At 42.2% G+C, this 15,791-nt stretch overlaps 1 protein-coding gene across 1 annotated transcript in view; it reads right to left on the reverse strand.

The window, feature by feature from the left end:
• Positions 1–15,791, reverse strand: part of pde4ca (phosphodiesterase 4C, cAMP-specific a) — a gene marked incomplete at both ends in the record, with an annotated part of 88,883 nt that overhangs the window by 14,753 nt on the left and 58,339 nt on the right. The window contains 3 exons of the mRNA XM_080725774.1: positions 654–690; positions 3,564–3,608; positions 7,097–7,288. Of these exons, the coding sequence (XP_080581900.1) occupies positions 654–690; positions 3,564–3,608; positions 7,097–7,288 (274 nt within the window). The remainder of the gene's footprint in view (positions 1–653; positions 691–3,563; positions 3,609–7,096; positions 7,289–15,791) is intronic.

Consider the following 15,791-nt stretch of genomic DNA (forward strand, 5'->3'; position numbering starts at 1 on the left):
GTCTGAAACAAGTTCAAGAGGTTCCTAATATGAAATGCAGGCTAGCCTCTGAAATCCGATATTCTGGCTTTCGTCCTGTAGTGCAAGCATACGGTACAGTACAGTACAGTACAGTACAGTACAGTACAGTTCAGTACAGTACAGTACAGTCACAGGATGTCTCTCTGCCTCTATTTCAGGGGTTTTATTTGAACACTTTAATAGTTATATATTTTTTATTTTTGGAATTTACTTACTGGCACTGAATTACTGTAACTGGAAATTAGGGCTGTCACGATTATGCCATTTTACATGATGATTAATTGTCACTCCAATAATTGTGAATAAGTGTTTTTGTCGTTGACAATTACATTTCTATTTGGCTTGTAGGCTTTGAAGTTGCACATGGCAGATATGACACATAACACATACCTTTATACTTAAAAAAGAACATTGATAGTGGAAATAGCCTACAAGCTTGTAGATCTGCTATTTCCACTATTTTTGAAAATGTTTGATAATATATGAAAAACTTTGAACATGGAAACGATTATGGCGATTATGACAAAATAATTGTGATCGTGTGAAATAATTGCGATTATGTCAAATAATTGCGATTAGACGATTATGTAATAATTGTAACAGGCCTACTGGAAATGTCTCAGAGCACTCACCTGTGCAAATGGCGTTACAATCATGTCTTCTGTGTGTCTAGAATAAAGGAACAAAACACACATGGAAAAGGCACAAATAACAATGAAGAAAGCAAATGTTAAAAGGTAATAAATACCTTTTATGGGCTATATAAAATGTCATGATGTTTCAACAATGCAGACTATGGATTTAGCGATCAAGCCAATGATTAATCGCTCAGTGTAGCTAGCCCATTCGATATAAGAAACATCAAAGTGCACGTTGGTGTAGGATAACATTTTGTAGTCTATCCAAACAGTGATAGATAGAGGATCAGCGCTGGCGAATCCCCGAGACTTGACATTAAACAAGATCAAGCCGTGACAATACAGATCACATGACAGCTGGCATGTCACCAGCATCTCAGAGCGTTGGGAGTGCTGATCTACAGTAGGTGGCCTTTTTTACCGCTCAAGACTTTGACCACTTAAAACCTTTATGGTTGACCGGAGTCCCTCAGGGCTCTATACAGGTGTATTTTCTGTTTTGGCTCTACTATTAAATATCTTCACAGAAAATACAAATAGCAGATCTAAATGCTCTCAGAGTGGCACTTTTTTGTGACACGTTATTGAGAGATTGCAGATCTGCTAATTTCTGCGAAGGTTTTTCCCCTAATACGCATGCTGGGGTTTAAAGGAGAATTCCGGACCAGCCTTTGGATTACCTTAATCATATCCGAGTTTTATTTTTTATCACTCAAATTTGTATTCATCTTTTCACATACAACGACATACACATACAACACCCACAAGACACACAGCACAAAATCAAAATACAATACAATACAAAATAAAAACACAAGATACAATTTAAAAACCGTTCTAAATTCTAAATTTACATATTTTCAATGATGCCCGACCCAGGGTCTTCCCTTGCTTCATGTAATCATATCCACGTTTTATTTTATTTTATTTCCATCTCGAGTCCACCGCATCTTGTTGACTACGGTGGCCAAAGGGAACTTTGGATGACATCACAGGAGAAAACCTTTGGCAAGACTTCAGGAAGTACAAATACTGTGGACAGTAATGTCTTTGTGAAAAATACAGACCCCTGGTACCCATATATGGAAACCCCTGGTATCCATATATGGAGACCCCTGGTATCCATATATGGAGATCCATGTACTGTATATGAAGATATGCTGTGAGAGCCCAAACATGCTTACTCGGTTAGGCTATTTGTTATGTGAAAGTCCTATGACATCTGACATCATACCCTTTTATGCCCATACATGGAGATCCCTGTCTGTAGAACCAGCCATATGAAGTCCTGTTATATATGGGCTTAATATTGATGACATCAGGGAATTCCATATATGGACATAAAAGGGATTCTGTTAGTGTGACATCACAGTGAAGCCCGAGCGTGATGTCAGACCGGCAAACCCATTCTGTTAAGAGTGGTTCCCCTGACATCACAGTGACGTCAGAGCATGATGTCAAAGCGACAAACCCATAGAACCACAGTGTCAGGCGTAACAGAGATACATGTGACCGTTCACATACTAAACTACTACGATTTAGCATTGTACCCCACCGCGAGCAGTGGACTCGAGATCAAAATAATAATCATAATAAACGAAAAACTCTGCCACTCGTTCTGGAATACGATAACATCAGATTAAGGTAATACAAAAGGCTAGTCCGGAATTCTGCTTTAAGTGATTAATAGCCTCGCAAAACATCAATCCACCAAAACACATGTATTAAGCACTTAAACCTTGAGTCAAATGAACACTGAGGGTTTTACTGTGTCCCATAATTATCTACAGCTCTGACACAGTGCTACAGTAAGTGGGTAATGGCTGATCAATCAGCCTGTAAACCATGAGAAGGCTCATGTGGTGACCACCACTGACCCTTCCTCAGCACTCACCACTCTGAAAGACTGCAGTTTCATGGCCAGGCCCAAAACACAAAATAAATCATGCACAGCACATCTAAAGCCAGATTGTTTTACTGAGTCGTACGATGGAGTCGCTCGCTCAGGGGCATCACAGGGGGGGGGGGAGTGGGACTGAATTACTAGGGCCCAAGGTGGAGGGCTCTTCATTATTTTATACTTTAGCTATTGAAAAATAGCAGATATACAAGCTCACAGAGCTTGTAGATATGCTATCTTTGAAAAGTCGTGAAAATGTGTGCAAATCTTTGAATATATGTATTTTTTAAGCGAACATTTGTAACTAAAACTTTGCTTCTGGGGGGGTCCCTGGAACTAAACATTTTGAGATGAGAAATACATATAATTTTGTGTCCTTCATATGAAAAAGTTAGAGCACCACTGACATTTCAAAAAACCTTGTAACTTGTATATCTATTTTTTTTTTCAATAGTTAAAGCAGAAAATAATGTGTAATAATGCGTTCCCAGTCTAAATGGGTTAACCCCCCCTTGTACCCAGGGCCCAGAATTCGGTGCGACACCCCTCCGCACGCTGAAAATAGCTGATTTGCAAGCTCACGGTGAGCACGTACTGTAGATCTGCTATTTTCAGGCCACACGAAAGCGTTGTATGACAGAGCATACATTAGGCATTAGGGTCAGTGAGGTAGGGTGGTGGGTGGGAGGAGGAAAGGGTGTGGGTGAGGTTTGTTGGCAGGGGATTTGCAATAAAGTGTTAAACTGCAAAAACATATTACAAACAAATAGAAGACACAAGTGTTATTATGTTGTCGCTTGATAATAAAAAAAGGACATGCAGGAGAAAGTATATTGTTTGCTTCAGGGATATTATACACAGGAACAAACTAAGGGGTTCATTTTTAGTCACGTCTGTCAGAGGAGAGGTAAGAAATGGCTCTAAGAAGGGATGCAGGGAACAGGCCTTTCTGTTGTTGTTTTAATTTTTTTTAAATTTGAGGCATTTTGTAGTTTTCTCCTCACCGAGTTGACAACCAGTTGACCTCCCAGTGCTTCAAGCTTTCTTCCCTTCAAAACAGACAGGGAGGAGGACACCAGCAGTTTAATTTCACCAAGCCAGAGAGGTGTTTAGACAGGACGAGGAAGAGGGGGACTATGGGCTTTGGGACACACTGGAGAAAAAAAAACAGCCAAAAGAAGAAAAAAAAATCCTAAAACACAAAAAAGTGTCTTTTTCTCTTTTTTTTCCAGAGTCCTCATAATCTCAGTGGAGTGGAGTTGACATGCGAGCGCTCCACGATGGAAATAACAGCTGGTTGCAGTAATAAGGGGCCTGTCAAGGAGTAGAGGGTGTTGGGTGGCGTCTCTTCCAAAAGCCACACCACTGAGCAGTTTAATATTGCATTATGTGCTAATAAAAAATAAGAAATCAAGAGACGGGGGAGGGAAAATCGTGCAATAACAGACTTGAGAAATACTCTTCTTAGTGGCGTATCGTATCGGGTGGAAACCTTGTATGTCCAAAAACTTCCTTTTCTTATTATTTTAAAAACGATATAAAATGGTGAAAATAGCCGATCTACAAGCACAAAACACCTCGAGGCGTTGGGTGCTTGTGGATCTGCTATTTTCACTTCTTCTGTGCAACACTTTTGTATGATGAAGTAGGGCTTTAATTTTGCAAAAAAAAAAAAGAAAAAAAAAAACATATATTTGAAACTTGGAGATACAAGGTTTCTGCCTAGCCGTGACAGTGACTGCCGGCTTTGTGTGAACTTGCTTTACCGAATTGGTTTGAAATGCGTGTGAGAGAGAGAGAGAGAGAGAGAGAGAGAGAGAGAGAGAGAGAGAGAGAGAGAGAGAGAGAGAGAGACAAAACAAACAGGCGCAAACAGTGAGCTGCTATGGCTTCAGAGTTCGACCTAGGAATCCACAGCAAAGGCCAAAAAGACTAATTTCAAATAGGAATCTTAAAGTGGAGACCCAAGACATGATTCAGCTTGTGAGGCGGCCAGCTCACCAGACCAAGTACCACCACCCTCCCAACATGGACTGAAGCTCCATATGGATCCTAGCTTACCCACCACACTGTGAACTTCTGAGTTTTAATTCAACTCATGGGTAAATATTTTACACTCTCAGAGTTGAATTAACACTCTAGAGTCGGTAGTGTACAGTGGGTCTAAATGAAAAGGCAAATGAGAAACAGACTAGAATGTCTCCTGTGGGGAAAACACAGTCATGTTCTATTGAACCAAAACAAACATCTCTGTGCAAGTTGAATCCCTTGTGTACATGCTTAGGTTCTTGATTAACTTGTGTTGATCAAACAATGTATCATGAAGTTCAACAAAGAGCCTATGGGACCAAGGGCTTCTGCCAAGATCTCTCATGCTGCATTATAAGAGTTGAGATGAGACAAGACAAGACAGAGAGACACAGTCAACTCACTAATAAAACCCTATATGGTTGACCGGTGTCCCCCAGGGGTCTATAATTGCTCTGCTTCTTTTTTCCCCTCTACACCAGGGGTCTTTTCAACGTTTTCAGGCCAAGGACCCCTTAGTTGAGAGAGAGATGAAGCAGGGACCCCCACAACCTTTCCAGATAGATTCCATATAGTTTCATTGTTTGACAGCACACTCATCAGTGTATTTAGGATTCATGTCAATTTGTGTTTTCAGATATTTAACCACTTGAACCGTCAAGCGTCAACAAATAATAAACTTGACCTTCCACTCCGTACTTCGTCTGTTCTTTTCCCCCTCTACACCAAACCTCTTTGCCGAAAATAGCCGACCTACAAGCTCACAATGCCTGGCAACGCTGAGGCGATGTGAGCTTGTAGATCTGCTATTTTTGGCTAAAGTTCTCAGAATATGGAGGGTTAGGGTTCAAGTGGTTAATATAAAAAAGGTTTCTATCACACAAAGATTGGGAGGAACCCCTGTAGTAAATCTGAGGACCCCCTGTTGAAGACCCCTGCTCTACACCAATGGATATAGCTTATCTACACGCTCATGTTGCAACATGGTCATTATTGTGAGATCTGCCATTGTTGCAGAACCTATTTTTGTCAAATGTTCGCCTATTGTGACACGCCCAGAATAGGGACGCTAGGTTCACGTGGTTCATGTGCTCACGTTCATTCATTTTCCACACAGCCTAAAACCTAATGAGAAACATGTGCTTTGTCAGTTTTGAGGTCCTTTGCTACAATCACTTTTTCCTGTATAATCTGCAGTCATATCCACATACATGTCATTTTACTGGACAATCAACAAGGTTTGATTACCCAAGGTTTGACTGAGTAGAGTATGACGCACACACAGTAAAACGGCTGCCATGTGAATAGTCTATTATGACATCAATGTATTCTCAAGTTGCAAATGTGCAATTGCTGTTCGTGTTGCAGATCTGTGCCTGTGCAGACCAGATGGGCAGCCAGCATATTTCAAACTACAGTATGGCTGCACATGTAAATAAAGTATCTATTACCATGGAACAACAGCTGTCCCAAAAACCCTATGAGGGTTGATTTTAGGTGAGAGAAGAATGGCATGAAGAGAAATGTGGATGGAGTGAAAACAGTGATATAATCAACAATTAGTAACGATATTATAATCAACCGTGACAATACAGTAACACTGAGCGGTCTAAGTAGGTAGGCAGTCATTTCTGCACACACAAAACCAAGCTCATTGAACAACGGCACCGTCCGTCCTCCGCATGTCTTTAAAACATTCCGACCTATCAACAGGCTTGGTGAGTGTTTTCCCAAGAGAGAAATAGTCGGAACAGCAGTTGTCCAGAACCGAAGATCTCTCTGTATCTGTCTGCGTGTCCCTTTTATGGCCATATATGAAGGTCCCTTCAATATGATGTTATGGTACTGATGTCATAGACTGGCTTCTAAGCATTACGACTACTGCACAAAGTAGCCTGATTACAGGTACAACGGGTACTCTGACAATGGGTACAATGGGTATTGCACAACCGGAGGGGCATGCGTTCCGAATGTGGATCCCAAAAGATAGATCCCCAAATCTACAAAAAGACATCATCATACAGATCATTTCTATCCTTCGTTCATTACATCATATGACGTAATGCAGTGGTTCTCAACCTGTGCGTCGGGACCCCAGTCCCCGAATAGTTTTGGGGGGTCCCCAGATGATTAGCTTAATGTGAAACTCTGTTTTCTCACTCAATAGTAAACAAACCAACATACAGTATAAGTGAATAGAGGGTATCTGAACATTTCTAAAGTGACAATTTAAGGAATTTTAAGACCTCTAAAATACCTCTAAAATAAAAAATAAATAACATTGGCCATATTGTCGCGGTGTGAGCAAGTAGATCTGCTATTCTCACAATAGAACCGTGTTATACAAAATGTAATGCCTCAATTCTTAGTGCTCATCAGGGTGGGGCGGTCCCCAGTTAAAATATGTTTATTTTGGGGGCTGCGGCCTGAAAAGGTTGAGAACCACTGACGTAATATGCAATGGCTGCCATGTAAACATGGTCAATAAGACAGGCTGAATAAGACTTACAGGTCACTGGCAGTGGAGGAGTTTCTGGAGGGCGCCTTGGGCGAAAGGTCGAAGTCGGAGTCGGAGCGGTACAGGAAGGACTCTCGTCGCTGGCTGTGGGGGAAGTTGGCCTGGATGACCATGCCTGAGCCAGGACTGGCATGAGGGTCCAGGGGGCTACGACCCACTGACAGCCCATTCTCCACATCAAAACTACACAGCAAAGACACACAGACAGAGAAGCAAATAAGACAGCGATCTTACTCAACAGGGGCGTGCAGAGAATGTTAGAGAGGCAGGGGCTGACCTCCAAGCTCACAACGCGTCGCTGTGAGCTTGGAGGTTGACTATTTTCGGTGCTTGATACCACACTGAACTAAGCCTAATCAAGTCAATACTGGAGATGTGGCACAACAGCATAGCTTTCTATAAGGAGAGGACAATTCTTTCAACATAAGATGGTGCATTTGAATTCAGGAGAGTGTGTACAAGGCCAATAGTACAACGCTTTTGCAATAAATCTTGAATGGTGTCTTCAGGTATGGCACAAAAAGAGGGGCATTAGCGTTTCTTTCACCATAGTAAAAATTGCATTCATGGTTCTGGAGAGGGCACTTTTAAGACGGATAAAAGGGCAGGGGCTCAAGCTCCCTTTGATGTCTATGTGTGCACGTGCCAGGGTTAGGGGTTTTCAACTTTTCGTCCCCATGGTACACCAATGGGCAAGTCAATATCTCAAAGCACACATAGTGAAAATAGCCGATGATGTACAATTCAAAATGTGGGACACAATGTGTTATTTTCACAATTTTTCAAAAATGCCAATAATTACATTTCTTTTATATGTTTCAGCTCAGAATAACCACACATGCTTAGATTGACCATACCATTTATTGCGATGATATTTTCATTCATCCAATGATATTGCATTTTGTTTTGGCGGTGTAGCTCTGCTGTGATCGGCCAGATTATCTGAACATGAGACATAATCTGATATCACAAACCCCCAGAGCAAAGCATGAAATACAGATTACATGCACATAACATTGAACCTTCAGTTGCATGATTTAAGATATCACATATCATAATCCATAGAATACAGAACAATCTGTAAAAAATACACAAGTAACTACATTTTACAGGGAGGAGGACGGGGAGGTGGAGGGATTTTTTAACACTTACAGCTGCACAACCAGTACTAACAGCTAAACACCTAGAATTAACATAGATGAACATAGCTGTTATTTAAACATAGCTTAAATAAACTGCTTGAGATGCATTGTGGGTAATAGGGTGTATATGAGAATTAGCTGTAGCCAATGAGAATGAACATGGGGTGATAGACTGCTCTTGAGGTTGTATGATGAATTAATTTGTTAACTAATCAAGAGGGGGGTCCGGGGGGATGGCAACAACACATTCTGCCTTCCATATATAAAAGAACTTCCGCAGGCTCAATGCCCAAAAGAGGTAAAAATACCTTTTGAACTGAATTAGAGAACAGAATAATTATTTATAGCGGCCATTGCAGTGAGTCATTCCCCTTTAGAATATCATTCTACACAATCTCCAAGACGCATCGTTGGCATTGGCACTTCGTTAATACATCAAGGAAGACAATTAGCCTATGTTTCTGCACTGTCAAATAGATCTACATCTTTTCTCAAGGGGAGCACACACTGGACGCGGGCGGCTGCACAGCGCCGCGTTGAGAAATAATAATTTTAAAAAATCGTGATTCGAATCGTATCTTGAGTTGAGTGAATCGTGGCATGCCTACAAATCACACATTGTTTCTTGTGACTTGGTGTTTTTTACCATACAACGAATATTTGTGAATTGTTCTCTTACAAAGCTACCAACTGGAAAATTGAGGGTTTTTGAGAGAGAGGAAACTACATATAATAATAGAACCTTAAAAATACCACAAGCATTCATCATCACGCAGAACCCTTTCAATGAGAGGTCATTTGCCCATACAACAGGAAGTATTGTAATTCACAAGGAAACATTACCGCTCTCGGCAGCACCGATATAAACCACAATGAGCTAGACAAGAAAAAGACTAGTGTGTTGGAGAGGGATATAGGCACATACACAGATGTGACCTTTGTCACAAAGCATTTATGCAGTTCACTATGACAATGCCACAGTATTTCACACAACGTGAGCTTAAAATAAGCGTTTAAAATTGGAACGTGTCAAAATGGGGTCACATTGAAATTTCGTCGTGGATGCAGACTGCAAGAAAAGAAGTGTGTATAACATTGAGTGCCAGACTGACATAAATGAATCGTTTTATCATTATTTAACTTTTTTTTACGACATTGGCAATTATGCAGCCGATGTGTCCCGATTACATAGGCCTATAAATACATCTACAAGCTCACAATCCATTATAGATCTTCTATTTTCTTTAATAGGGCTTACGTTGTCTGGTTGTTCATTATATAATTCAAATTAAAATGTATTTTCATATACAGTTTATATTTCTTATTCCTATCAAAATGTTGTGTTTCTTTTCATTTCTTTTCACAAATAGAAACATTAATCAATCTAAACTGAAGCACATTATCATTTTGACAAATTATCCTTCAAAACATTGGTAATCCGTGGTCTACGACTGGCATCAGAGACATAAATCTGTCACCGGTCAGGATCTATACTCATCAGATCTTAACGTATTTCACAGAACAGACGTCTCACCCTCCCCTGAAACGGGATAGAGGGAAAACAGATACGCTCCCGATAACTCTCAGCCACATTCATATCACTTCCATCATCCCTCATCTAAGAAACCACTCGAGGGCCACTTGAGGTAAGCTGTCAGTCTCAGTGGTAGAGAAAATCAATTACAACACAGGCTAAATCGACTGCCACTGATAAAGAGCAATGAATGTGCTTTGATTGACACAACAGAGCATTGACAAAGGTTTAGCGTTGTCAAGGACCTGCTTTCACCCACAGTATGAATGGCTCACACGATTCCATGCAGTAGTGTGACAGTGTGTATACCATTTGGAAGATAATTGTGTGTGCGCGCGTGCGTGCGCGCGTGTTGTGTGTGCGTGCTCACGTGCCCATGCCACTGTCTCTTTATGCGTATTAGTATGTGTAGAGGGGAACTGTGGGTGGACTGCAGGTTTAAAAATAGCATCAGGGTATTGACGCGGGGCATGAGAGTAGGGCTAAAAATAGCCTGGTGTTCAGGTGAGGAGTCCCTCTCCGATCGAACATGATCCAACTACAGAGAGAGCTGAGGCAAACAAAGGCCCGGCGAGGCCATCCTTTACAGTCTGGGCACGTTGCAGCCTTGATCCACATCTCTATTTTCCCACAGCCTCTGAGCTGAAATGCAAAACCCCGGAGAACCTCTCTGTCAGCCTGCAGCTCAGCTTGGCAACAGGCGCACCTTCTCCAAACAATCTGATGAACTCCAGAGTAGAAATAGATGCTTTAGCAAAACAGCCATTAGCACAAACGTGGAGAATCTTGGACGCGGCGAATACTAAGGGCACGCAACGCGGTCCTGTGAGCAAATAAATACAGTGGGGGGAAGTGAAGTTAGAAGCCCAATAAAAATAAGAGTGGGAATTATGAGTGCCAGTGTGAATAGTATAAATGATGGCTAAATATGATTAGATCACTTATCTACCACTTGCTCTATATGGCAAGCCCATGAGCCAGTGGTGTAATGACTGGCAATTAGAGCTGTGAAATTAACCGAGAAATTACGAAAACGATGTTTAATCTCACTCATGTAGGTTAATCGAATAATCGAGATGCAGTTTTTGGCATCTTTTTATGTATCCGTGAATCGACACAAACGTTTTCTTTTAATTTGTTTGAAGTAAAAGTTTGGAATAATCGTCACATATCTTTAAAGTCATATCACCCAGCCCTACTGGAAATACATTCACAGGCAGAGGGTCACACTGGGTGAAGGAAACCGACCGCAGCTCATAAGAGGACAGACCCTGAGTGAACGGTTGAGCTGTCACAAAAGTCAATGAATTTCACATCTTCATTGACTTTTATCATGTCATTTCCCCATGTCTGCAGCCCCACACTGATTCACAGGCAACACACTGCAATTCAAATCAAACAACATGCCTTCACCCCCAGACACCACTTTCATCCCTATCTCTATCCCTTTACCCATCACCCTCCACTCCATCTCTCCCTCTCTTTCTCTCTCTCTCTATGTATGTCTCTCTCTCTGTCTCTCTCTCTCTCCATCTCTGCCTCTCTCTCGCTCTCTGAGCTGTGATGCTGAATGAGTATAAGACTATGGTGTGTTATTGGCTGTTACGTAACACAAGCTCTACCATCACCCTCCACTCCATCCCTCCCTCTCTGTGTCTCTCTCTCTCCATCTCTGTCTCTCTCTCTCTCACTCTCTCTCTCTTACGCTCTCAGCTCTCGCTGCCTGTGATGCTGCGTGAGGATAAGACGATGGTGTGTTATTGGCTGTTACGTAACACGAGCTGAGCAGAAGCTCCCATCCCGCCATTCATGTGATACACACTCTGACTGCGCTATACATAGCCAAGGAGGGAGAGAGGAGAGAGAGACCAACGCACAGACGGACAGACATACAGAGAGAGAGAGAGAGAGAGAGAGAGAGAGAGAGAGAGAGAGAGAGAGAGACAGAGAGACAGGATGAAGAAAGAGAAGGAGGTAAATGAGATTTAGAGGAGAGAAGAGGACACACTGTTCAGTGCAGCACTGTGTCCCGTGTGGCCTGGGATTGAATCCTTAGTGTTCGTTTAATCCTATTTTGCAGAATCTTCGCCTATTATGGCAGTGGTTCTCAACCTTTTCAGGCCGGGACACCCAAAATAATCATATTTTAACTGCCTCAACTGCCTCAACTCTAGACTTAGTGCAACTCGTCAGGGTGGGGGGGGGGGGGGGGGGGGGGGGGCACCCTGACGAGCACTAAGAGTTGAGGCATTACATGTTGTATAACACGGCTCTGTTGTGAAAATAGCAGATCTACATGCTCACAATGCCTCGCAACGCGAGGTATTAAAAAGTCCTTAAATTGTCACTTTAGAAATGTGCAGATAATCTCTATATACAGTTAAACTTTATGCTGGTTTGTTTACTGTTGAGTGAGAAAACAATGTTGCACATTAATGTAATCATCTGGGGACCCCCCCCCCAAAAAAAATAAGGCATGCCCAGAACAGGGATGCCGGGGGTTCATGTGGTCAAGTAGACAGAAATTGTCAAACAATAATCCACCTGCCAAACATTCATCTCAGCATGGCATACTGAAACCCAGGGCTGCTGTCACTCCTAGCGATTGCTTCTAATTAAAGCTGGGCTCAGGACTTGACCATCCGTCCTTCTATCCACCCATCACTCTCTCTCCCTCTCTCTCTGTCTCTCTCCATCTCCATCTCTCTCCTCCCTAATGATGCTGAAACCCCGTGATGCTCCCGCTTCATCCCCACTGCTGTACACCCGTTGCTATTTTTACATCCTCGTCTGTGTTTCTGTCTCTCTGCAGGCTAAATTTAGCCTCCACGAGTGTGGAGGGTAGACGGAGAGAGAGAGAGAGAGAGGCAGCTCCACTGCTAAGAATAGTGGATCAAGGTGGAGAGAGTAGATTCTCCCTCTCCTCCAGCCTTCTCTCTCTCTCTCCACCAGGGGCGTCACAAGGGGGGGAAAAGTGAGTTACTAGGGCCCAAGGAGGTGGAGGGGCCTTAATTATTTTATGCTTTAGCTATTGAAAAATAGCAGATACAGTATACAAGCTCACAGCGCAGCACCGACTGCCGCACCGAGTGCCACGCTGCGAGCTTGTAGATCTGATATTTTTTTAAAGTCGTGAAAATGTGTGCAAATCTTTGAATATGTATTTTTAAGCAAACTCAATGTTGCTTCTGGGTGGTCCCTGGAACTAAATGTTTTGAGATGGGGGGTCCGTGGCCAAATACATATCATTTTGGGGGTCCTTCACATTTGAGCACCACTGACATAGAAACATAGGTTTTTCAAAAAACCTTTAGAAGGATTTGAAATATTTAAATATTTCACGTCTTTTCAAAAATAGCTAAAGCACAAAATGCGTTCCCAGTCTAAATGGGTTCAATCTGGCTAGCCGTCGTCAAGGAACAGTTCGGTCGCTCTTCAACGTAGCTAGCTAGCTACAGACTCTGTCTGGAGAGAATGAAATGGGTTAAACCCGCAGTGAATCCTTGTTCCCAGGGCCCGGAATTTGCTGAGACACCCCTGCTCTCCACAGTGCAGAGAGTGGAGTCTTCCTTCCTTCCATCCATTCATGAATATTAAGGGGCTGTTGCTATTCGAAGCCGATTCCGAGCTATATTTAGATGGTGCATCAAAATATATCCACCCACGTCTTCCCCTTGCTGTTTCCCTCGCTCCAAGTTCCCTCTCTCCCTCCCTCTCTCTTTCACTATGTTCTGACTTCTAAGTAGGGGAGCAAGTGCATTCTTTTGATAAGTTAGACTGTTTAACTTTCACCTCAAAGACAAACATGCATGCACGCACGCAGGCACACACGCGTGCAAGCACGCACGCACACACGCGCACCTCGCGCACGCACACACACACCATCGACCGAGTGCGCTAGTACTAACAGAAGTAAATTAATGTCATTACGATCAACATGTGAGACAAGATGCATGAATGATCAGGTTGGTTTATTAGTCACACACAAATAAGATAATAACATTATGCAATCCAGCATCTCAAGTCCAAGTCAGATAGACAGATGAGTTAGTTAGGCCTTTTAGACGTTACGTGTAAATTGAGAAAGACATTTAAAGCATTACTTCTAAATGACTGCGTAAGTTTATAAACCATAAATCCCCAGAGACTATGGGCAAAAAAGAAGAACATTTCCTTGCTGTATTTATTTGAAAGTATTGATCCTATGGGCAGACTGTGTTGCCAGGTGTGGAAATAATTCTATTCTCAAATTTGCAGATGACACCACGGTTATAGGACTAATATCCAACGATGATGAGAGGGCCTATAGGAGGGAAATTGAAGAGCTAACCCTATGGTGCCAGAATAACAATCTCTCTCTAAATGTTAGTAAAACAAAAGAGATCATCGTTGACTTTAGGAAATCTGAAGTCAATCACAGTCCCGTAACCATAAATGGTTCACCTGTAGACATAGTGGACAGTTTCAAATTCCTGGGTGTTCACATAACAAACTCACTCACATGGTCTCAAAACAGCGAAGGTATCCTTAAGAAAGCGCAGCAGCGATTGTACTTTCTGCGGCGCCTCAGGAGATTTGGCCTAAGCACCAAGGCTCTTGTTAATTTCTATCGCTGTACCATAGAAAGTGTATTGACAGGATGCATAACAGTGTGGTTTGGTAACGTGACTGCTCAAGACAGTAAACAGTTACAGAGAATTGTGAAGAGAGCTGCCAAAATCATTGGCACAGAATTACCACAGCTACACACAATCTATAACACACGCTGTAAGAAAAAGACAGAGAACATCTTAAAGGACAGCTGTCATCCCGCCCATTCCCTGTTCTATCTCCTCCCTTCAAAAAAACGTTACCAGAGCATCAAATCTCACACCACCCGTTTCAGTAATAGTTTTTATGCTCAAGCAATCAGGTTGCTTAACGAAGAGATGGAAGCGAGACGTAGGTAGTCATGTGCAATATACGCAGTTTTTAAACTGTACACTGTCACACTGTATGGTTGTTTTGTTGTTCTTTGGGTTGTCCTGGGTGACCTGTTGTTGTCGTATTGTTTTGTGTGCAATAAGGCTGAGAGTGCTCTTGGCACAAGCATTTCATTGTTTGTCTGTACTTGTATGGATACGCATTTGACTAATAAACCGAACCTGAACCTGAACCTGAACCTGAACCTGAGATCATGTGTCAGTTGACTATGCGGTTTTCATACTGCTTCCAATAGCAATCAGTTGCTTTTACTCTGTATTCACACACACTACACAATATAACCTGCAGTGCATGGGTAAAGTTTACTCTGTATTCAAGCACACTACACAGTATAACCTGCAGTGGGTAAAGTTTTGGTCCCAAGAGTCCCTTCCAAGAAATGTAGTCAAAAATACAATATTTCTATTTATAGCAGTAGCAGAGTCATCCGTTTGCAATAAAGAAAAACACACGTACAAAACTAGAGGGGTGCAATTCTGGGAAATTGCAAGTGTGGTTGCAACGACGCGAGTCGAGAGGACTCCACTGGGAAATGAATTCTGTCTATTTATATATTGTGATGTCAAGTGAAGCATGACCAATCCTGTCTGACTGGACATTATATATTGTCTAAGATATCCGGCCTTACAACCTGGATAACACCAGTCAAAAGAAACAGGCTCACTTTGCTTGCAGGCTTCACTCAGGTTGAGCCTGTTTTTTTGTTATATCTCACAGTTACGTCAATACCCCTCATTCCTCACATGGCCCTCTTCTAGCGTCACCATGAGGCCGATTCTTGCAAGACACATTTTTTGGACATTGCTCCTACAGATTTTGCCCTAAAATCACGCAAAGCATCTCTACAGTCATGTCATCAACATGGATCTGTCCCATTTCCCATATTCCCTCCTGATTGGCTACCATTGCCTTCCAAAGTTTGTGTAAGAGACCTGACGGTCGCTTATCTCCCGATTTAGGGAGTCTTACTGGTCTTTAGACTGATGTTATTCTCGGACCTAGAACAATAGTGTGTTGCCTATAGCAA

Source organism: Nannobrachium achirus (genome assembly GCF_963921795.1).
Source record: "Nannobrachium achirus genome assembly, chromosome: 5".
NCBI lineage: Eukaryota > Metazoa > Chordata > Actinopteri > Myctophiformes > Myctophidae > Nannobrachium > Nannobrachium achirus.